This window comes from Gobio gobio (genome assembly GCF_949357685.1).
Source record: "Gobio gobio genome assembly, chromosome: 1".
In the NCBI taxonomy this organism is placed as follows: domain Eukaryota; kingdom Metazoa; phylum Chordata; class Actinopteri; order Cypriniformes; family Gobionidae; genus Gobio; species Gobio gobio.
Genome location: NC_137097.1, coordinates 53,125,759 through 53,149,788, shown reverse-complemented (window position 1 = coordinate 53,149,788; position 24,030 = coordinate 53,125,759). Strand labels below are relative to the sequence as shown.

Below are 24,030 nucleotides of genomic sequence, written 5' to 3'. Positions count from 1 at the left end.
AGCTGACAGGAAAATGCCTGACGTCATTCAAAGCGAATTGTAATGGGCATAGGTCAAACTTGTGTTAACGCGAAATATTTACATAAATGTACTTTCTAGGTCTGAAATGAGTTAGTTATTTTAAAAAGGATAGTTCCTTTCCAGGCTTCTGATTGGTCAATACAGAGTGATGGTAACAGCTATGACGTGAAACATATCTCTGTGTAGCAGCACCCATAGTTTTTTTTTGTTTTTGTTGCATAGCAACGCACGATCTACGTCAGGGAATATAATGCTTTTTAGTAGCATACCAATGTTTTTGCGTCGCTCTTTGTCAACAAGAATATTATGTGAGACTGAGAGATTAATTATGTGATCTATCCAGTTTATCTACCCCTTTGTAAAATATCTTGGGAACACTTTACAATAAGGTTAACATTAGTTAATCCAACAAGAACTAACCATGAACAACACCTCTGTTCAGCATAAGTTAATCTTTGTTAACGTTGGTGAATAAAAATACAGCTGTTCATGGTTTGTTCGTGTTAGTGCACAGTGCCTTAAAGGGATAGTTCACTCAAAAATGAAAATTCTGTCATCATTTACTCACCCTCAAGTTGTTCCAAACCTGTATGAGTTTCTTTGTTCTGCTGAACACAAAAGAAGACATTTAGAAGAATGTTTGTTAACAAAGCAGATAAAGCAACCATTGACTACCATAGTATTTTTTCCCCCCTACTATGGTAGTCAATGGTTGCTTTATCTGCTTGGTTACAAACATTCTTCAAAATATCTTCTTTTGTGTTCAGCAGAAAAAAGAAACTCATACAGGTTTGGAACAACTTGAGGGTGAGTAAATGAACACATAATTTTCATTTTTTGGTGAACTATACCTTTAACTAATGTTAACAAGATTTTAATAATGTATTAGTAAATGTTGAAATTAAAAAAGATAAATAAATGCTGTATAAGTGAAGTTCATTATTAGTTAATGTTAACTAATGTTAACTAATGAACCTTATTGTTAAGTGTTACCAATGTCTGCCTGTTTTTATTACTTTGTTGATCACTAATCAATTCAGTAATTCATTCATCTGATCAATTTAAGTAAATGTAGTATTACTCTGTGTCTGTATGCTTATTTTCCCATTTGTGTCTATTTTAGACTTTTCCTGAGGAAAAAAAAAAACAGAATTGTTTTCCAAGTAAATTCCGTGGAAGTAAATTCTCTGACCTGCAGAGGGCACCATTTCCATTGGCTCTTTGGTCGGATTTTTATGGATTTTTCTGATTGCACAATTTTGTGTTTTGTAAATGAATACATTTCAGATTCCTTTATTTGTCATTTTTATGCTCCACATTAAAACTAAATTGTGTTTCACACATCCATCTCTCAGTAATTAAATGCAAAACAATTGGTAAAAAGAAAAGGAAAAAATGTAATAAGAATACTAATAACTAAGCTGAAGTACACAGAATAGAATAAAATAGTTATAATTTTAAAAGATTTTTAAAGGAACAGTCTGTAGTGATTTTACTTTCATCCATCCAAGGACGCTAAGTATACTCACCAAAGGTGGACAAAGTACACAACTCTATTACTTGAGTAAAAGTAAAAGTACTACTGGTCAAATATTACTCTGTTACAAGTGAAAGTTCTAAAAACAGATTTTTACTTAAGTAAAACTGAAACACACTTTCTAAGTATGGCCATGGGTGCACACACTGTGCAGAGGAACCGTATTCTTTCATTTTGCTCTAAACTGATCAGTGTTCAAAAAATGTTGGGAAACTTCACATGACCCTATAAGAGTGATTACTGATAGGCTGTCTGCAAAAAAAAACAACAAAAAAACAAAACAAACCTTCTTTAAAAACCTTTTAAAGAAGGAAAAATATCACCCTCTGACTTTCAAAGCTGCTAGAGAAACGACTTTCGACTTTGAGGACCTTGATAGAAATGTAGTGGAGTAAAAAGTAAGATATTTGTCTTTCAAATGTAGTGAAGTTAAAATAATAAGTTTCCAGAAGAAATAATACTCAAGTAAAGTACAGATACTCAAAAAGTGTACTTAAGTACAGTACTAAAGTAAATGTACTTAGTTACTGTCCACCTCTGGTACTCACGTCACCACTGACGTTGTGATTTTTAGATCACCCGTCACTTAAGGTGTGGTTATGAGTACATCAGATGACCACCTTCCCACTCTCTTAGTTTGGGACACTAGTCAAGGTCTTTTACCTTGGCCCTATGAGAACACTCCAAACAGGAGGCTGTTCAATCATTTAGAATGAATGTAAAGTGGGGATAGTTGGTCAGCTGATTTATCTGAAAGATTGGTGAGATTTCTAACTTGTAGAGCCTCTTCTGTATTATGAGCACAAGGAAGACATAATTGTAATAAAATACATTTTATTAACAAAGATAAACAAGAATAACTAACACAACTACTAAATGAATACAATGAATGATAAAGGAATAAAGTGCATAAGATGGATGTGATTAAGTTGAGTGTCTGATGGTCTGGCTATGGAAGAGTTGCGTTATCTTATAAGATAAACTGTTGTTTCTCTGAAAATAAGGTGAAGAACCTTATTATGCATCAAACAAATAAACAAAAGATTATTTGTTATTAACTAGCATCATTGTTATTAACTATTTGTTATTAACTAGCATTAACTAGCACTATATGATTCAGTAAAATCATATACTGATAATATACATCAATGCCAAGGTCTCTAGAAAGAGGTTTGGTTAAGTGATATTTACGTTCCACGTAGTTGAGTAAGCAGTCCGATGGAGTGACTTCATCCACTGGTTGTGCTGGGTGACAATGCAGTGGGAAAAGGAGCTGGAATCCGTTTCAACAGTCTTGAACACGAAGATCTGTGGGATGCTGATCTCCTGGAGCACCAAAGGGTCCTAAATTCTGGAACACGCAGATGAGGCCCTGAAGTAGGTGCAGAAAGATCCTTAATCTGGAACACGCAGACGAAGGAACCTTGAAGCGAAGGTTTGCTCTCCTGTGCTTAACCTCGTTGCAAATGTCTCTGTGTGTCTTCTGCCTCTCTAGGTCAGACACTCAGGACTTGGTCAATCCGCTTTTGTCTCTCTGGCATGGAGACTCGGGACGTGCTGTAGTCGTCTCGCTGGACTAAAACTCTGAACGTGTTTGTTAATGTCTCTTTCCTCACAGGCTGGAGGCTCAGAACGTGGTCGTATCTGTTGCTGCCTCATAAACTCAGATCTTCGGATCTTTTGTTGTCTCTCTGGATGAACCAGAGGCTCAGAATGTTACGGTGTATCTGATATGTCTCATCCTTGGTGGACAGACTCAGAACTTGGTGAACTGTTTGTCTCTTTCGAGGAGAGGCCCAGAACAAGGAGTGTCTGTTGAAAGGGTAACTTTATCCCTTTCCGACAAGAAGGAGATTGCAATTTGGCGCTTCTCCATTCCAGTGTTGCGATTGGCTACTGGCATCAGAGAGGGCACACCCTTCTTTCCCCTGTGGAACTCATTTGCATATAGTTAGAAGTCTTTAAAGTGTATTTAAAGTTTACCAATGCATTTCTCACTTTCCAAACCACCATCAGAATACCCTTGGCAATATTCTAAACAAATAGACACCAACCATGATGGAAAAAGATTAAACTGTCATGCGTTCATTCATTTATGCATTAACAGCTGATTCTGTGTAAGATGTTGCATTACAAATAGCTGTCACTGAGAATACTTATTTCTCTGAATAAGTAATGGATGTGTGTAGTTTACATCAGTCTTAAGGTTCCCAAACATAGTTTCGAATGGATTTGGATGGATCATTGTGGTCTTTCTTTGTTTCACCAACTACTGCTGAGGTCCTAAGGAATTTTTATGGCAGTCACAGACCAGAGCCCCGTTTCCACAGAAATTACCCGGAACAATTTGTACCAGAACTTCTTTTACAGGAACTTTTTTCCCCCAGACCTGCTACTGTCTGCATTTCCACTGCGGTCTAAAGTACCGTGAAGATTAGGCAAATTAGTCCAGAGACGTGGGACTCCGCGCGGCTGCTCCTCCCAGTCAGCGACGGACAGTAATCATTTTTGTGCGACACTGTCTGCAACAATAACAAGTGTGGAGGAGATTCAAGCAGCACTGCTTTAGCTAGTTATGTGGTTTACTAATATGTCATTAACAAAACGGCGGAAAAGAGACGAGCACTGATACTAAAGCGTATTCTGAAAGCTCGTAAAGCTAGCAAACATTGACCGTGGGATTGCTGAGACAACGTGCGCCATCGGACAGAAAGAGCAAGACTGATATTTACTGAACGCAAAACGAACCTCGCAAGACTTCAAAAAATGGCGGTTGAAATAAAATGCTGCGTGAGCTCAACCGATCAGCATGTTCAGCGCCCAAGTCCCACCCCCGGAAGTTCCGTAACTTTGAAAAAGTACCACCTCTTTACCCGGAACTTCATTTAGACCCTGGTTCCTGCGTTCAAAACACACCAAATACCACCCCAAAGTTCCTAGTTCCTGGGGATAGTTGTGGTTGAAACGCAGCTCAGGATATTAGTCTCTATAGGTGAAGGGCAGAAACTGTATGTGGACCAATGAGAAGTCCTTTCCTTCCTGGGCTTGGTACCAGAGGTCTTCTTCTTGCCCTCGAAGAGGTGTCTGGCTGTTGTCCTAGTATCTTTATCTGATGGCGTTGGAGAGTTTGTTTGTGTTAGTCAACCAATATCCAATCAAAATGTAGCAAACCTTTGTCCACCTTGTTTATAGCCCGGCCATAAACTGGGCCCTGGAATGTGCTGTCCATTACAAGTCTCTTAAGTGCAGTTCAACACTCTCTGATTGAGAAGTCTGATAGCTGTGGGAAAGAAGCTGTTTAACAGCTGAGTCATCCTTGATATGATACTTCTGAATCTTTTACCGGACTGCAGAAGTGTGTGAACATGCCTTGAGAGAAATGAGTGGAGTCCTTTATGATGCCATTTGCTCTGCGCAAGCAGTGCTCTGTGTAGATGTCCTGCAGACGCGGCACCAATGATTTTTTTTCAGTGGTTCTCACTTCAGTTTATTTCTCTCCTCTACCAGGAAGAGATGCAGAAGCGAACCTTTGATGTAAGCCAAGACTTATCAGTGGGATGCACCTTGACAGTTTTTGTAATATCACCAATGCATTTGCCAATAAATCCCAACACAATCTCTGTATATTCCTCAAGCCCTATACAGTCCCCAGACATTGCTGCCTTCTTGAAGATGCACCTTTGCGTACACCCCATTGCAGCCCTGTAAAGGATGGAAATGCCTCCTGTGGCCACACTCTAATGTCCTTGACCACTTGTGGCTCTTGTCTCACTCTGGGCCTGTAGGCAGGCTTCATCAGGATAGTCAGGTGATCAGAACTGCCAATGTGAGATAAAGGGGCTGCAGTGTAAGCATTCTTGATATTTGTGTATAAATGATCCAGTGTATTATTCCCTCTTGTTGCACATGTAACATGCTGGAAGAAATAAGGTAGAACAGACTTTAGGTTAGCCTTGTTAAGGTCCCCAGCAACGATATGAACTGCATCAGGATGGGCAGTCTGTAACTGACTCAGAGTGTTATAAAGTTCTCCCATCGCCTGCTTTACAGTTCACATGGTATATAAGAAGGTCTGCATTTCACAATCATAAACTCCACATCAGGAGAACAGGATAGTGAATATAATTTTGCACTGATATTTTCTGTACTTTTTATGGCTGTATTTGTTGATGAACTCAGAACAGAGCCAATGAATATGCTTTTTTACCCAACAAGATATCCTGCTCTTTCCTGCTCCCCCTTGTGATAGAGGAAACAACACAGCCCATTGACAAAGAGTTCACACAAGAGATGTTTAGAGATGAATTCTAAACAATTGTGACGCAATCAGATACGTCTCAGGAAAGGTGACTCTGCGAAGCGGTTGGCACACAGAACATCTGAGCCTGTGAGTTTAACCTTAAGTCTGCTCGAGCTGCAAGTGGACAGTAATAGGCCTTCATAAAAAAAAGCATTGTTGTAGAAAGCCCTGGGGCATTAGAGCATGGAGTAATTAAGCTGCAAACAAAAAGCAGATTCAGGAAGAGAAATCTTTTCCTGCTGGCAATAAACAAGGAATTGTAAGGTCAGTGTGCTGACCACTATTCAGTTAATAATGTAAAACATATTCTAACTTCAACAGTCCCTACCTTGACTATGATTTAAAAAGAAATGTTTCCTGATTTCTACGTTTTATGAAGAGAAATAGTGTACAAATCTATCAGAAATCGATCAAGATTATCAAGGAATCTTAATTCTGTTCTACCACATTTGTGATTGAAATTTAAATGGACAAAGGTACTGTACCGTTTATCTGATAATTGTCAGAATAGGATCAAAGTAGACATGTTCAGTAGACATTTATGTAAAAAGGTGACCGTGCAAAAATGTAGTTGAAGTGAATTTCTCGGGGGAATCCTCTGGATTTATCTGCTTTTAAAAATCCTTAAAACAAGACTTATATTTTATGCTTTGCATTTGACAGTTGCTTTTATGAAGTACAGTGCATTTGTTACTACATTTTTGTCTTATCAGGATCTCCAATACCTGGGAATTTTGACCTTGGGGTTGTTATTACCATTCTAAAACCAAATTTAATGAGGTTTACTCACAAATAAGTAAGATGAGCTTTCAACGTTATCTTTAAAAGTTCTTCAATGTCTTGTTTTAGGAAGGTTTTGAGAAGGTGTAGGAACTCGGTTGGCAGATATCATAAATCAAATCTCATAAACGTTGCACACCTGTGTGTGATAGGTGCGTAGGAGAGCAGGACAAAAAAGTCCAATTATCAACCAATGCAAAAAGTCCCGCACACTATCAACTTGCAATTAAAAATGCTTTATTTTATCATTGTAACTTTTTGATCTTTCGATCTTCCTCAGGCATGAAACTTTCATTGACTCTCAACGACTTTTTGCATTGGTAGATATCATAAATCCAAAATACATACAAATACTATAGAAACGTACTACTTTATGAAAATTGTCTGCGTGAGAGCGTATTTGCATTATATTATTACCCTCCAATAAGGCAAACTCTGGAATGGTCGCATTCATTTTCTTTCTACACAAAGGCATTTCCTGTATCCTGTTTTCCAGCCATTCAAATGTGTTTCTAAGAACTACAGGCCAAATCAGAGCAATTATTGTTTAAAAAAGGGGCTTTTAAAAAAAGGGCAGGGTGGGGTGGGGCGTTTGGGGTGGCGGGGTATGACTTCTGCATTACTTACACCTTATCAAGAAATCTACTTATTTTCCTGAAGCACAAATGCTGCATACCTCAGAACTGTTGAGGAATTGTTCCTCCCCTCAATTGAAATGAAGTTAGATTAATTTGATGAAAATATGGAATGCTATACTGGCTCCACAAATATTTTAAGCAGTTACATTTTTAGATTCAGTTAACATTGCTTAGACACTTAGACTTTGTACCAATCTAGTGTTATATAAAATGCACCCTTTAACAGTTCATATTTTATTATCTGTTAATGTAAGGATTATCTCATTACTAGTATATTAGATTCTAGATATCTGTCAAAAGGCGTTTAAACAAAAATTTACTTCTGACATGCTTTAAAAAAAGGTGCAGATTAAATTTATAACGTTGCTGAAATATGGAAGAATGGCTAAATACGCACAAAGTGGGGCTATAACTTTATTAGGCTAATTGAAATACAACGCATTAAAAAAGTAACTGATATCAAATGAATAAACATAGGCTGATAGAATTATAACACTGGGTTGTGTGTGAACTTTAGGGGAGCACTCTATAGGGGTGTGGTTCTAAAACTTACTACCCTACTGTAGTATGAGATTAAGATCCATTCCGCACTCACGCTCGAGACAGTTGCCCTCAGACACGGTGGTCGCTACAATAATGAATTCTCTGTTAAAATACTTATTGATACTTCTGGGACTTATCTCAGTGATCATCAACATTGTGTTGATATGCTTCAATTCGAATAGGCTTCCGAAATGTATGTCCCAGCCGCAGGAATACCTACAAGTTAATCATTCAGATAAAAGTCTGGTTTTTGCGGACCTGACAGCAGAGGAGTACAAGTCTGTTCGCGACTATATGTGGGCACAACCAGACTTAAAGATCTCCAAATCGTTGACAGCAGAGCCCTCGGAGAATTTTATCTTTTTAATTGACCTCTCGCTCCCAAAGAAAGCTGATGTGCTGCGCTACTTGGATGCCAACGGACAGAAGCCCGCGCGCATAGCGAGCGTCGTGGTGTTTTTTGGCAAAAGCGGTCACCTGAAAGAATATGTGGTGGGACCGTTACCTGGTCCACTGCAGCATCGAGATGTTACTCAGGAGAAGTACAAAACGCCGACGTTGCCCTTCGCAGCCCGAACAGTGACAATTGGGGAGTATGTGCAGCTTTTCACACTGCTTCATCGAGTCTTCAAAAAACTTGAAAAACCTCTACACGAAAGTTTTGGTTATATCGCAAGAGAAAGGGAACTCCTGCCGTTTGAGGGTATGCCGAGGGGCATCAGACGTGGTCAACGCACGACCTGGATTTCTTTCTTTCGCGATTTCAGTGGCATGTACATCCATCCTGTGGGCTTCGAGATGCTGATCAACCACGAAAGCGCCAACACATCACAATGGACGATTGACAGGTTGTTGTACAACGGCCAGTATTTCGAAGGCATTGACGCTTTTATTAAAGCTTACGATGCGAACAAATTAAAAAAGATAGTCTACAAAGAAATCAAAAACTACGCCTCGCTGAAGCCGAGGGAAAAACCTTCTGGTTTAGGACCACAGCAGTATTATCTTAAAGGTAAACGTTTCAGCGTTAAAAACAACCAGGTGATTTATCTGGACTGGAGCTTTGCGTTTGGCTTGAGCTCTCTGACTGGGATGAGGGCGTTTGATATTCGTTTTAAAGGAGAAAGGATTGCGTACGAACTCAGCGTGCAAGAGGCGATGTCTGTCTACGGTTCTGTAACGCCTGGGATGATGCTCACGAAGTTCCTCGACTCCAGCATCGGAATCGGCCGCTTCGCTCACGAGCTCGTGCGTGGGATCGACTGTCCGTACGCGGCCACCTATGTAGACACGTACCGCTATATTGACACAAACATCACGCAGCGTTACAGAAACTCCATCTGCGTTTTTGAGCATGACATCGGGCGACCTCTGCGACGACACTTCTCAGATTTCTTTCATAATGGTTTCGGTGGGATGGCAAACAGCGCTCTGGTTTTCCGTACAATTACTGCTATAGGGAACTACGATTACGTGTGGGACTTCATTTTCTATCAAAGCGGCTCCGTGGAGGCGAGAGTTCACGCCACGGGCTACATATCATCCTCCTTTAAGGTTGATGGAAATCTGAAGTACGGGCACCAGGTTGCAGAGAATGTCCTTGGAAATATCCACACACATTTTATTAACTTTAAAGTGGACCTGGATATCTTAGGTAAGTGCATAACATAATAAATAATAAATACATAAAAAGTAGCTACATAAAATAATCGAGCACATTTAGTTGAGGGTTGCAATAACATAGAATCATATTTAATTACAGACACATGGATTGCATTTTATAAATGGTTATTACAAAACGCTATTGAACATTTAGAAAAAAGAAGAGGGAAAAAAAAACTATAGGTACTGTTTAATACATGTTGACATTTTTTTGTGACAACATGCCCCAATAGCGAGTTGTCACATTATAATGGTGGATTTGTAACAAAGGAACCAGCATATTATAGGCTTTTTAAGCAAACTTTAGGCACTAAAACAGTTCATTAAAAAATCTTAAAAGTACAAAAATATCAAACCTTTAGGCTAATAGTTGCAGGTAGCCTAACTTGCCCAATCTTGCATGATATGCATTTTAGATAAGATCCAAATTGTTGCTTTGATATATAAGCTGTCTTTTGTCTGTAAGTTGCTCATATTTACTGTGGGCATGAATAGATTAGAGCTAATTGTAAAATATGCAAAAGTCCTAGAAATGCCATGCGCACTTTTTGCTTGGCTTACAGCCAGGTGTTCCAAGATTTAAAGATGACAAATGAGTTATATTAATGATGTTTTCATTCATCAAGTTCTTAATCATAATCTGTTTTATTTAATGATCAAACATAATGGTACAACGATTTTTTTAATATGTATATCCCCTGGGACCCAGATTTTTTATTTATTTTATTATTATTATTATTTAGTATTTTTTCATGTCATTATTTTGTTTAGAGCATAAGAAACAAATGGGGGGAAAAAACATTTTTGAAAAATTATATTTTATTCATGTTATGATGTCCTCTGTAGTTGACACCAGGACTCAAATAAAATGACATGAAATAAAATGACATGAAATTGCATGTATAGGCAAAAACAATGGGATTTCTTTTTAATTCACCAATTTTTAGGTTTCAGGATTTTTCTAAAACAAACTTTGTTTAAAGATGACTCTGAACTATGTTATAAAAGATATGACGGAATGCATTGATATACCATTTTACTTTATGCAATATGTGGGTAAAATGGCCATGATTGGATTTTCCATTCCATACAATGTATCTATACACTGCGTCTAATTATCATATTAATGTATTCTTGGCGCAATGTAATGAAAATAGAAGTGTAATAATGGGAGGAATAATTGGCAACATTTTCATAATGATATCTAATATTTCAAAGGAATATTGATTTGTAATTTCTTTCCCCTTTCACTTGTTCTGTCTCCCAGAATGCCTGATAAACATGGTTTAAGTCCTGGCGCCACTACAGTGGACATTTATGAAAGCAATGCCCTGTTTTGTAACAGAAAGTCATATTTTGATTAGAAACCCCATGACATTTTCCTGTGATGTTGATTTATAACAAAAAAAATTGAAAATTAATCTGATTTAAATTATAATTACAAAATATTGACATTTTTCCATAAGAGTGCTAAACATTAATGTCAGCCATTTTTAAAGACCAAGAAGAAGTTGTTGTCCTGGTGAAACCTCCAAACATTTTGTATCCCTGCTATGACATGTGACATGTATGATGTCAGAGAAATTCACTAAAATATAATGTTTACTACAGTGGACAAAAGTCTATTCCTGGGTCCCAGGAGGATATATAAATAGAATGCTCATACTATCAAATGGAACCTAAATATTAATATTAAATGCCTAAATATATGTATATATCTTGCCCTAAATATATGATATAAAAAAAAAAGATAGTCAATTTATGGACAAATACAGATATTTTTTTCATTCATATTTTATTAAAGAACTTCATACAGGTCTGGAACAACATACAGGTGAGTAAATTATGACTCTTATTAAATTATATAGAATGTTTAATTTTTTTTTTTTTTTGGGGGGGGGCTTCTTTAAAAATCTCACAAAGGTCTACAGGTGTCTGGCTGCTGTAGCTTCCTGCATGTTGGTCATAATAAAACATATCTCACAGAGATATATAGAAACGTTAATTATGTTAATACCACAAGAATACTGTTGAAAGTTTAAGTTTAAAAACTTTTCTTTCTTTTTTGAAGGTGTGAAGAATATATTTCAGACTAAAGACATGGTATATGAGGAGGTGCCATTGCCATGGATGCCCTCAGAGAAAGCAAAGATACCGCAATTGGTGGAGCAGCAAATCAGGACAGAGAGAGAAGCAGCGATGCTCCATAGCGCCAAAACGCCCCGTTACCTTCATATAGCCAGTAATCAGACTAATCGCTGGGGCCACCAGCGCTCTTACAGGCTTCAGGTGGTGAGCTTTGCTGGAGATCACCTCCCTGAAAGTGAGTCTGTAGAGAGGTCCATGTCCTGGGCACGGTAAGGCCTTAGTGTCTTGAGTCATGCACACAATACTGAGACACATGCATATTTTAGAAGTGCTTTTTATAGCTTTAGCTTCTCTCACATTCACTTTCTTTCTTTTAGGTATAAAGTTGCTATAACCAAGCATAAAGATGAAGAGCAGACTAGTAGCAGTCTATACAATCAGAATTACATGTGGTCCCCATTTGTCGACTTCAGCAAATATATTGAAGATAATGAGGTGATCGACAATGAGGTAATAATGGACAGCTTCGTCGGAACAGGTTTATTTAGCAGATGTTTTTAATTGATTAAAATAATGACCTAATCTTTATTATGTCTTCTTAAGGACTTGGTAGCCTGGGTGACCGCTGGTTTCCTGCACATTCCGCATGCCGAAGACATCCCTAACACAGTTACAGTGGGCAATGGTGGTGGTGTCATCCTTAGACCGCATAACTATTTCAATGAAGATCCGTCCATCAACTCACCTGATGGAGTGTATTTTGGTCCGGACTCTGAGAGTGACTGTGAGTACAACAAAATGGCGTGTCTGGAAAAGGATCAATGCAGTTCCACACTGGAGCCGTTTACTTACCACGGCTTTGAAGGGGTCATGAAGTTTGAGTAAAGATCTTAATTCAGATATGTTTGCTGTTACAGTCTTGCTAAAACATTTGCAGAAGTATATTCTTCATACTCGCTTCACACTATAGTTGTTTTGTCAAGTTGTTTCCTGCTTTTGTAGCTGTTTTTGTAAATATTATGGATGTTCTCTCCATTTGCCTGTAGCAAACTTATTGTGCATGTGATGTGACCGATGACCATTTTTGGTGTTTGCCTAGTTGATGCTTCTTTTCTTTGATTTAATTTAGACTATTCAATTAGCATATCATATGCTGCCTTCCTTTCTTCTGGCAGTGTAGGGACATTTCCTAACAGTTTCTAAACTATTTCTAAAAAGAGATTTATACAAATGAAATAGACTGATAAAACACCTCACTAAGCTCACTTTTATTTTTATAAAAATGTTCATCCATGCAATAAAATTTAAAGGGTGTCTATATATTAGTTATTTTGGTCATTTTTTGTTCTCACAATCATCATGCTTTCATTTCTAAATGAAATAATAGTATACCAAGGTTGTAATTTCAACACCAAGTTCACACCAAAAACAATAACTATAACGATATGAGCATGTCCACATGTCAAGCACAGAAACTTACTTATGTTTTGAAAAGAATCATTTGCATCAAAGCAACTTACAAAAACTATTTACTCATAATCACACTCATATTAAATTTGTTATTTTTCTGTGGAATACAACAGGAAAGTTTTGAAAAATCTTCATGCAGGTGTTTTCCATTCAATAGTTCCAACAAGAACAAAAAACAACATAAAAACTTGTGAAAAAAATGTAAGTATTCAACTCATTCAAAGTCTACAGAATATGATCGCATTGAAGAACATACTGAAATATGTTGTTATTAACTGAAACCTTCAACAATTCAAATTACATATGCTGCAGGTTTGACATCGTGACAATGCGTTCAAGATACATACCCTGGGAATTTAACCTGTGACCTTAGCATTGCTATCTCCATGCTCTACCAGTGCAGCTGCAATCATTAATTTGCGCATTCTTTCTCCTTGGAATATTTGTTTGGCCTGTCTTCTCTTCTTGTAGGAGACTGTTCTGTTCTATTGAAGCAAAGCCTCAGATTCCTTATTAGCTATCAGCAGATACATATAAAACAGGCCTGGTTTTACAGCTGAACAGATAAGGAATCCAAAGGAATTAAGAGCATGACCTGTCAAAGGCTATAAATTATAAGAACTGACGTTGTACAAGAAACTACTTCCAGGAATAAGGATTATTTCGCTCCCAGCTGCTTATTATTTCAAGCTATATACATGCAAGTGAAGACTAATGTATGTATATATTAAACAAATTCCAAACCTTTTTTTCTCTCTTTCTGTCTCAAACAGAATCCCTCCCCCACTTATACATATACAGCTATTCTGTCAAAATCTCAGCAGTCAATGAATTCCAGATGGTACATTTGGAGAGCAAAAGCCGTGTCAGTTATGCAATGTTATCTTAGTTTATACATACTTTACTCTCTTCCTTTAGGTTACGACTCATGAGATACTGTATATGAACTCTATGAAGCCATCATTTAAAGGTCCCATTTTTTTGAAGCTTTGATTGTGTTTACAGTGTGCAATATAACATGTGTTCATGTTTCGCGTGTAAAAAAACACAGTATTTTTTCACACAATTTACTTATCTGTATACTGCTGTTTTCACTGTCCTCAAAACGGCTTGAAAGATTTCCCTGTTCTATGAAGTCCCTCCTTCAGAAACACGTAACGAGTTCTGATTGTGCCAGCGGTTCCCGTGTTGTGATTCGACAGCAGCTTAGGGCACGCAGAGCGCACGTTACCGGAAAGGTCACGCCTCTCACCATAACGGGGATGCATGCGCTCAATGATCTCTAAGTACAGCGTCCCTGGGAAAGCCAAACAAAGGTGACTTGACTCCGGGATGAAAATAACAGCGTCTCGACGACATGGCAACAAACAAACTATACGAACGCAACCGAACGCAACACTTCCTATTCTCCACGCGGGAGCAACAAGACCACGCCCCCCTTTCGCGTGTTCTTGTGGGCGGAGGTTAGTCGACAAACTGCTCTACTGACGTAATTAAAGCAGGAAATACCAGGATGTAGTCCTAACCAGCCGTTCGCTGTAGGCTTTGAAAGGGAACTTCTGTTAAATAAAATATCTCGCTTGGCATTGAACTTTGAGCTTTATAATTTTACAGGTATTATAAATGCTCTAACAGCAACATTACACACTAACTAAAGTTTGAAAAATGGGATCACGAAGAACAGGACCTTTAATATAAGTAAAGATTAATACTGTATTAAGTAAAGATCATGTTCCATGAAGATATTTTGTAAATACATATTTAAAAAAAACCTGTATATTAGTAATATGCATTGCTAAGGACTTAATTTGAACAACGCCGATTTTCTCAATATCTAGACTTTTTTGCACCCTCAGATTCCAGATTTTCAAATAGTTGTATCTCGGCCAAATATTGTCCTATCCTAACAAACCACAATGGAAAGCTTATTTATTCAGCTTCTCATAGAAATGTTTGTATAAACAATTATGGAACAAAAAATATACAACAGCAAAAATATAGACGGTAACATACAAAAATATTGAACTTTTGTTCTGGCTAAGAAATTCTCCATACCGCTTATCTTCTCTAAGGTCACAGGAGGCCCATGGAACACCCTGGATTTTTAAATTTCATCTAACAGTTGGGGGGTATAATAAACTCAATACATTTCTCAAGGGCAATTTTTGAAGTTGACACAAATAATACAGCAAAAATTGTCCTTGTAAGTAGCCTAGAAATCTAGACGCACCCTAGCGGCAGAAAATTTATTTTGCCGTGAGTGTAGTCTAGCAACTCTCGGTAGACCTGAGAGCTGGAAAAACCAAACTCTGGTCAGGCCAATCACATCGTGTGTAGAGTCGGTGGGCGGGCTTAACATAATGACGGCACGTCAAGGCAGAGTTATGGCGGTTCATTTTATCTGGCCAACAACACAAAGTAATAATTGTTTAAATATGAGTTATAGGTTCACCACGCGGTAATATAATTATTACATTATCTTGCTTCTTCCACATAGCATTGAGCAAAACCCCACATAGCGGTAGATCTACAAAATTAGCCTAATATCAGTTTGCACATATATAGGCTTATCGCTGTGTTAAATGTAGTGGGTGATTGACAACAAGCTACCAAAACAACAATCGCAACAACAATTGAGCCGCAGTGGACCAAAAGCAAGATAAGGGGGACTCAAAATGTTTCTAAACTTAAAAATGCGCTTTTGCCCTGTTTGCGTTTGTATTGTTTTACTACTTACACAATTATTTTAATTATATATAATTATATTATTTACAATACACAATGTCGTTTTAATAATGATATTTTGGGGGAGGGGGGGTCCTCCTGACCCCCTCGACCCCACCGGGATTTACACCTGAGTAAGGAGAACTGTGAAGTTTTGAGTTTGTAGTACTCAACATAAATATTTTGCTAAAACAAACTAATTCAGATTGTCAATTTGCTAACAATAGTATGGTATAGCACTAAAGGAGTACAGCAATTTAAAACATGTGACTTACCTGCTCTCAAACCAAGCAGCATGTGCCACTTGTCACCATGGTAACTCCAAAAAAACCCACATTAACAGAAATGATTCTAAATTAGCATAACAAAACATTAACTATCACTACTAAATCTCCCTTATCATTAATCTTGTACAAAAAAAACATTATATAACACTTAATTTTAGCATTTACTCTCCCTTTTGAGTGCAATGGGAAGCATGCTGGGAAATAAAAAAATCCCAGCCCAGTTTTAGTTCAACCTAAGTTAGACTAAATTAAAGGAAATTAGTTCATACAACTCAAAACAATGAAGTTCAATTTAGTTCAGTTCAGTTTACTTGAAGTATGTCAGTGCTGTGAACTTCTAAATACTCATAACACTCAAAACAATGAAACAGTTCAGTTTACTTGAAATATGTCAGTGCTGTGAACTTCTAAATACTCATAACAGTCAATTTAACTGAACTAATTTTTTTCATTTAAGTTTGTCCTACTCAAACCAATTAAGTATTATGAGTGTTAGGGTTTACAGTGCAGAGCTTGGCTATGAAATATTGTAATTCATTAATTGCATACATTTAAAATTTGCCCCAAACTGTACAACGCATTTGTGTAATAGTTATTTGACTCAACTCTTTATAGTTATAGTGAGAGCTGCAACCAAACCTACCTGTGTAACAACAAGCCCCTTCTCCCCTATAAGGTAAAAGAATGTATCTGTTCTGCAATCTCTCAGATTTAAACGACGTGTCTCACATGTCATTTCAAACAGTTACAAACAATAACAACAGTTTATTTCTAAGCAGACAAACTGGTGTTCTGAACAAACACTGAGACTATTTCATTAGAGTATCTGCTGTGTTTGTTACATGCTGGGGTGAACTCAAAGTGGACTGTCAGAGTGATAAATAAGGAGTTGCTGACAAAGAACAGACAGTTCTGTCATAGAGACCTGAAGAAAAACAAACAAATGTCATGGTTCTGTTATGGTACTCACACATACGACAGGGTTTAAAAAGGCCATTATAAATTGAATGTATGTTTTAACAAAAAGGGGGGAATATGAAATATGCTACTGGATTAATATTAGAGTTTAAATATTTTGTAGAACTTTTTTTCTATTGAAACAATCGCAGCTTTACATTTTTGTAATTTGCAAGTTAAATTTGTTCTTTCTTCTCTTCAGAAGACGGCCAATTGCACCATACAAAAGTTTAGCTCCAGATGTGCTTACATATTTTCAAGCTTTTACATGTTTTTCTTTGAGTAATTATATTTCTAGAACACTCCTTTAGTAGATCTAAAGTAGATTCTTTACATCATTCCCTGCCAATGAACTCTGCAGCTCCATCAATCTGTTTTCAAACTATAAACAATGTCACACACACACACACAAAAAGATTGGTATGGACTGTGGGAAACAGATTTATTTTCACAGCTTAGAAAAACAATGTAGTATTTGTAATTCAGTTAAGGGTAGCAAATAGCAGAAAGAATACTTTGGCACTGTAGATCATTTTTAAACGTTTTATTTGAAGATTTATCTGGCACACAATGCAAAATATTAAATAAATATTACTGCAATAATATTGCATTAAGACCTGATTCTACAGAGCATAGAATTAAAGGGTTAGTTCACCCAAAAATGAAAATTCTGTCATTAATTACTTACAATCCGAAGCTTCGAAGCGTTATGAATCAGTGAGTCGAATCATGATTCGGATCGCGTGTCAAACCGCCAAACTGCTGAAATCACGCGACTTTGGCGATACAAACTCACTGATTCTTAACGCTTCGAAGCTTCATGATGCATTGTTTTGAAATCGGTCATCGCTATATAAGCCGTTATTTAGGGGGGTTTTTTGCACAAAAACTATTCTCGTCAGTTCATAAAGTTATTGTAGAACCACTGTAGTGAGATGGAATTTGTAACGACGTCTTTAGTACATATTATGGGTCTTGAGAGTGTACAGTACATTGTACCAATGGAGGCCTTTCTGAGCCATCGGATTTCAACTAAAATATCTTCATTTGTGTTCCGAAGATGAACAAAGGTCTTACGGGTGTCGAACGACATGAGGGTAAGTAATTAATGACAGATTTTTCATTTTTGGGTGAACTAACCCTTTAACTCATCCAAGCTCTGCTGCGTTTCCCATAGTTTCACAGGAGGGAATGATAAGTGTTTGTGCATGTATTGCAAGAATTCCAAGAAATCCCAGAAAGAGTAATGTCTTCCATAGGTTCCAAAGGTTGCACAAGCTCTACAGCTGCTGCTCTAACTTTCTCAGCACTCCCAGTGGGAGTACAGATCACGATTGTCCTATCAGTTCAGTGGTGAATCATATGCAAAGGCTGCCTATGTAACCCTTCCTGTTCCAACCGCCCCCGCTCCAAGCGCTAAAGTGTCTCTTGAGATCAGAGGAGTGAGGTTTACTCACACGGCGACTACTAGCTGACCTCCGTTACACATAGACTCGGAAAAGAAAAAGTTAAATGAGAAACAATAATGTGAATTCAAATGTAATTTAAAATGATTCTAGATAATGAAAAAAACATTTTAGTTGCAAAAACATTATTTTAATTTCATGCTCGATGATGATATGCAAAACCACAAATAAGCAAACAAACTAAACATATTGTTTAAATGCTGTCACAATCAAATATGTATATTACCATGCAAAATATTACCACATAGAGTGAAAGCAAAGCAAGTACTTCTGACTAATGTTAAGAAAATAGCTGTTTCGTCTTGTTAGAATATAAAGAACCAGGCCAGATTGTCTGGATGAGTAACTTTCAGAAAGACTGTCTGAAAATTAATGAAAGAGATTAACATCTGAATCCACTCATACAATTATCACTCAGTCTCATATGAGACAACGTCCCACTGAGTGAATCAACTGAGAAAGGCTTCATTTGCATGTATTTACCTTGTCCCAAACTTCTCCCAAACTCCCGATCCCCTCTCCTGGGAGATCACTAAATCCAATAGATTTTGTGTATATTTCAATGTCAATTCTCACTATACAATATTGTTTGTGTTTGGTATCGTTTGAAATGTCTCAGTGCGAATGGTACAAAAATCTCATAAGCACAGAAATATACAAGAAGTTAATAAGAGTTTTTAGAGCTTAGAGGTATTTTACTTATGATGGTGGGTGTGGCTGTTGGAGCCATTTGGTTTCCTTTCAATCAAGCCAAATGGGAATTCGACTAAATTTAAATTCCCTTTGTTTTCATGTATTTCCATTTGAAACAGTTTTTGGTCTGGTCTGAGTTATTTAAAGCGATGCAGCAATGAGTTCAGGGCTGATACTGTAATAGAGTTGGCCCGTACCGCAGAGTGTATCGATATCTTATTCCTTGCTACAGAGTATTTGATTTTATGTACGAATTATCTTTGAATTGATTATGGAATTTGCATTATACATTTACCTGACTGTTAATAAAATTGTTACATTTTGATCCTTTCTGAATTACTCTGTAATTATTAACTATCTCAAGAACGGAGCTGCAACAAAAGGTTAAAACGGAATGATTAAATGAATGATTAACTATTACATATAAATGACCAAACAACCCATTGGCAATACTCTATCCTAAATTCGACAATATGATAAATGGGGTCAGATTAAAGATATATTAGTTTTAAATCCATTCTACCCAGCTGGAGACAAGAACGCACTTGCGACCTTCACCGCGGTTCGCTACCGATCCTTGGAGCGAATTCAGCGGCCTTACAGTCTCCTTAGCCATACCCTTGATCTACTCCCTTTTACATTTATGACCTTCTTTCTCACTGGAACATCTGCTTTATCAGACCAGCAAATACATAAAATCAATGTACAAAATTCAGGAGAACATGTGGTGGACAGCATACAGTATTTATTTTCAAAGCTGAATGCCCACAGGAACTGACCATTGTTTTTTTGGTTACACTCTGTTTCGGGGGGAAAGACTTCAGAGACTTTGGACATGACCCGGTGGCGTGTGATTGTGCAGCCCTTTGTTGAACTGAGCACTTCCTGTATGTCTTCCTGGGTATGGGAGCTCCATTAGGTTCGTTTGAACAAAACTGTTGACTGCAGTAGATGTAAAATGCATGTTTTACAGCAGAAATCAAAATGCATGAAGGCAACACAAATGAGCCATTTTATTATGTTAGTACAATGTCCATCAGAACCATACTGTATATGTTGTACATTGACTAGGCTAATAGGTCTCCGTAGAGATGGCATCTGTAAACATTGTGGAGCTCTTAACACCCTGCAGGTAGTGTTCTTGTTTACAGTCTGCTCTGGACATGTTCCATCTTTGTTTTTCCACATGGTTGAGTAGTTTTAGCAACTGCTCTCAGAAGTTCTATGGAAAATTTGCCATCTCACAAAGTCGTGAGTCTTCGCACGAACAGGCCTCCTTGCTGGGAATTAGCCATCATGTCAAGTCAAGGTAAACAATGTCACGTGAAAGTCAAACTCTAATAACATACTGCTGGTTGTTCTTCATTTGATGGCCACACAAGTGAACCAGAACTGACCTACGGTACACACATTAGCACATAGCACATCATTTCCCCCTACATTTCAATACAAAACACATGAAATATTGCATATTCACTACCGTTTAAAAGTTTGGGGTCAGTCTGTTTTTCTGTTGTTTGTTTTTGGGGGGAAAAAATTACGCTTTTATTCAGCAAGGATGCATAAAATAGCTCAAAAGAGACGTTAAAGATGTCTGTTTCAAATACATGATATTCTTTTGAATTTTCTTTCATCAAAGACTCCTGAGAAAATGTATCACTGTTTCTGTTTTAAGAAACAACTGTTTATTACATTGGTAATAATAATGATAAAAATATTTCAAGAAAAAACGCATAATAGAGTTATTTCTGAATGATCATGTGTTTCTGAAGACTAGATTTCAGCATCTAATTTAACACTGGGATAAATTACTTTTTAATTTGTTTAATGTTCATTGTTTTGGTGAGCATATTCAAAAACATTAAACAAATCTTACAGACCCCAACCTTTATATGTAACTTGTATACACGTATTATTTTGTAGTAACAAAACAACCACAGAGGACAAAGAGTCAGGAGCCCTATACGTGTCCATGGACATGAATGTCATCACCTCATTCCACTAGCGAGTGTCTTTCTCGTAATTGAGAGCTAAATTTAGCGCCCAAACCCTGCCACTTTACACACATGCACAACACAGGCCCCCTTTAATGACCGGCGTTTAATGTTTGGAGACAATTTTTCCTCTATTTACTCCAGAGAGTCCAAAGCTCAGGTGGTGCCCAGTGACCAGGCAACTAAGAGGATGGATAAAAGGAGCAGACTGACTTCATGCAGCTCGTCGCTGGGATGACATTCTGGATTCAAGTCACTGAAAACAAGATGATGAGATTTTACAAATAGTGACATGTGCCCGCTGAGACTGACAACGTTCTCCAAAGACTGAGAATGAAGATCCACAATACTTTTGTTTTATAGCAGACCGACAGTAGTAATGGAAGTTTTGTATGGATATGGGATAAGCAGTACGTTATACCTGCAGACGCATTATGGGCATGCCCAAAACTGGTTTACGTTTGTGTCTACTGTGGCAGACCTGCGTACAACCTTTTTGTTCTTTTTTCCAATCTGGTTCCACCTACAATCAGCAGTAGGAGTGAAGCTGGTCTGGGTTGCTGTTGTGGGAGACTGGCTCAACTTAGTCCTCAAGTGGTAAGTGTTAAATGTTTTGGTTTCTGTAGATATCCAGGAATACCCTTTTAGAATATGTTAAATGGAAAACAAATTGCTTGATTGAAATGATTACAAATAAAGCAGTCTCTCAATATTGAACATCTGTTTGTAATGTAATGAATTCATTTTCTTCTAATCGTATCTATTTATAAAATCATTAAATAGGCTCATGTTTGGCGAGCGTCCTTATTGGTGGGTTAAAGAAACTTTTTATTATGGCAACTTAACTCTACCACAAATCAAACAGTTCCCCATGACCTGCGAGACTGGCCCTGGTGAGTGTCTCCTGATGGTTCTCATTTTATAGACCAACATAAATCAAAAGCAGATTTCACAGCGGTTTCTGTCCGCTCTTCTAGGAAGTCCCTCTGGCCATGCGATGGGAGCTGCAGGGGTTTACTACGCCATGATCACATCACTGCTGCCGATTTTGCAGGGATGTGACCCCCTTAAAAGATGGTGAGGAATTCTTCTCTGTTTATCTTCCTTCCTCCTTTTGATAAAGTACTCAGTAAAACTTAATGTATACCAGATTAACAGCATATTTTTCTATTGAGATAAAGAGGAAGGAAAGTAAATCTGAGGACTTTTTCTGGAGACTAGCACAACATTTCACAATCTACAGTATCTTCCCTGGCTTCCAGTCAGATGGAAATACCTCTTTAGCTTGAAAACTCATTTATCTCAGCAGCTGTTTTTTATATATTGCAAATGTGCAGTTCATTTTGATTAGACAATGGGCCCATTACTCGCACAAAGATATACATTTTTGAAGAATAATCATGTTCGTCATGTCAGTGTTTTGATGTTTAATATTAATAATACACGTTCTTCGTCCTTTGCATTTGTGCCATTAGGTGCTTGCAGGGTCTTCTTTGGGCTCTTTTCTGGGCTGTGCAGGTGTGTGTCAGTCTTTCTCGAGTCTTCATTGCAGCTCATTTCCCACACCAGGTCTTTGCTGGAGTTGTTTCGGGTCAGTTTCAAAATGTGTTGCACATTTTTAATATTAGCCTGCCTAATACAAGACCTCTTCCTTCTCTTGGTTTCAGCATACAGTCTCTTAAGTGGTTGTTCACTTTCACTATACAGGAATTGCAGTGGCCAAGGCTTTTAATAGAGTGTCCTGGATCTATTCAGCGAGCTTGAAGGGTTATGTGCAAACCATCCTCTGTCTAGTGTTTGTTGCGCTGGGGACTTATGCTCTGTTGGATGCTGCTTCAATAGACCCCTGCTGGAGCATAATGAAGGCACGGAAGTGGTGCATTCAGTCTGAATGGGTCCATCTGGACACCACACCTTTCGCTGGCCTCCTCCGCAACACCGGGGCCCTGTTCGGCCTAGGGCTGAGCCTCCATTTGCCTATTCACGGTGACCTGGAAAAAAACAAGAGCTGTGGAAACAGCGCCATTTACAGACTGACCTGTACAGCAGCAACACTGCCACTCCTGAGCCTCTTAGACTCATTCAGACCACCGACTAGCACTCATGCTCTCTTCTATGTGCTGTCTTTCTGTAAGAGCGCCACTGTGCCTCTAACTACAATAAGTTTTGTACCTTACTGTATTAGCACATTAGCAAAAGTATACCACAGAATGAAAGCATAATAAACTTTTTTTTATATATATAATTAAGTCTTTACCATTTTCCTCACTTTGCCTGTTTTGTATTATTCTAGAAAACAAAATATTACTTGATATGCTTTTAGTTTAATGTATAGAAATTAAGCAGAGATATCACCATGAATATCCTACTTATAATATATAATTAAATAGTATATAATTAACATAAATGTCACGAAGGAAAGAGATCAAAGGGCTATATCTGTAACTAAACAATTTTCAGTCAAAATGTGTATGTACAATTATTATACAGTATATCAGGCTACATATTCAACAATCGTTTGATATGTTGTTTGTGCCTACTTTTTATATTTTCACTCACATGAATTATTTTGTGTTTTATAATTGTTTTACCCTTTAAATGTAGCTTATTATAGGCAAGTGTATTAAAGTGTATTAAAATTGATGTCCAGTTCCAGAAACTTTTAGAAAATCAAACTCAACGATGAAAAACCATAAATACTGAATGTCTTCATCGGTTACATTACGACTAGGTATCGCCATCAAGTGTATTACAGAGGAACTGCACAACTGTAAGACAGCACTTTTCTTTGTTTTTACTTGATACACCTTTATAATCCGTTTAAAAAATGGAACAACTAAAAATAAATCGTCCATGTCTATTAAAAAACA

General features: G+C 37.5%; 2 protein-coding genes across 4 annotated transcripts; both read left to right on the top strand.

Moving 5' to 3' along the window:
* Positions 1 to 7,871: 7,871 nt before the first annotated feature.
* On the top strand, positions 7,872 to 12,889 carry aoc2 (amine oxidase copper containing 2). The gene is made up of 4 exons (XM_079822722.1): positions 7,872 to 9,473; positions 11,553 to 11,838; positions 11,947 to 12,079; positions 12,173 to 12,889. Exons 1-4 carry the CDS (start codon positions 7,913 to 7,915, stop codon positions 12,452 to 12,454), a joined length of 2,262 nt encoding a protein of 753 aa, XP_079678848.1. The 5' UTR covers positions 7,872 to 7,912; the 3' UTR covers positions 12,455 to 12,889.
* An 8,408-nt stretch (positions 12,890 to 21,297) lies between these two features.
* g6pc1b (glucose-6-phosphatase catalytic subunit 1b) lies at positions 21,298 to 23,405 on the top strand. 3 transcript variants are annotated; one of them, XM_079814046.1, is made up of 6 exons: positions 21,298 to 21,570; positions 21,694 to 21,757; positions 21,944 to 22,053; positions 22,138 to 22,237; positions 22,636 to 22,751; positions 22,868 to 23,405. In XM_079814046.1, the coding sequence occupies exons 1-6, from the start codon at positions 21,540 to 21,542 to the stop codon at positions 23,380 to 23,382; spliced, it is 936 nt and encodes a 311-aa protein (XP_079670172.1). In that variant the 5' UTR covers positions 21,298 to 21,539; the 3' UTR covers positions 23,383 to 23,405. The 3 variants fall into 3 exon arrangements, with proteins under 3 accessions (XP_079670172.1, XP_079670171.1, XP_079670173.1); XM_079814047.1 differs by having other exon boundaries at positions 21,397 to 21,570; positions 21,697 to 21,757; XM_079814045.1 differs by having other exon boundaries at positions 21,298 to 21,757.
* Positions 23,406 to 24,030: the final 625 nt, after the last annotated feature.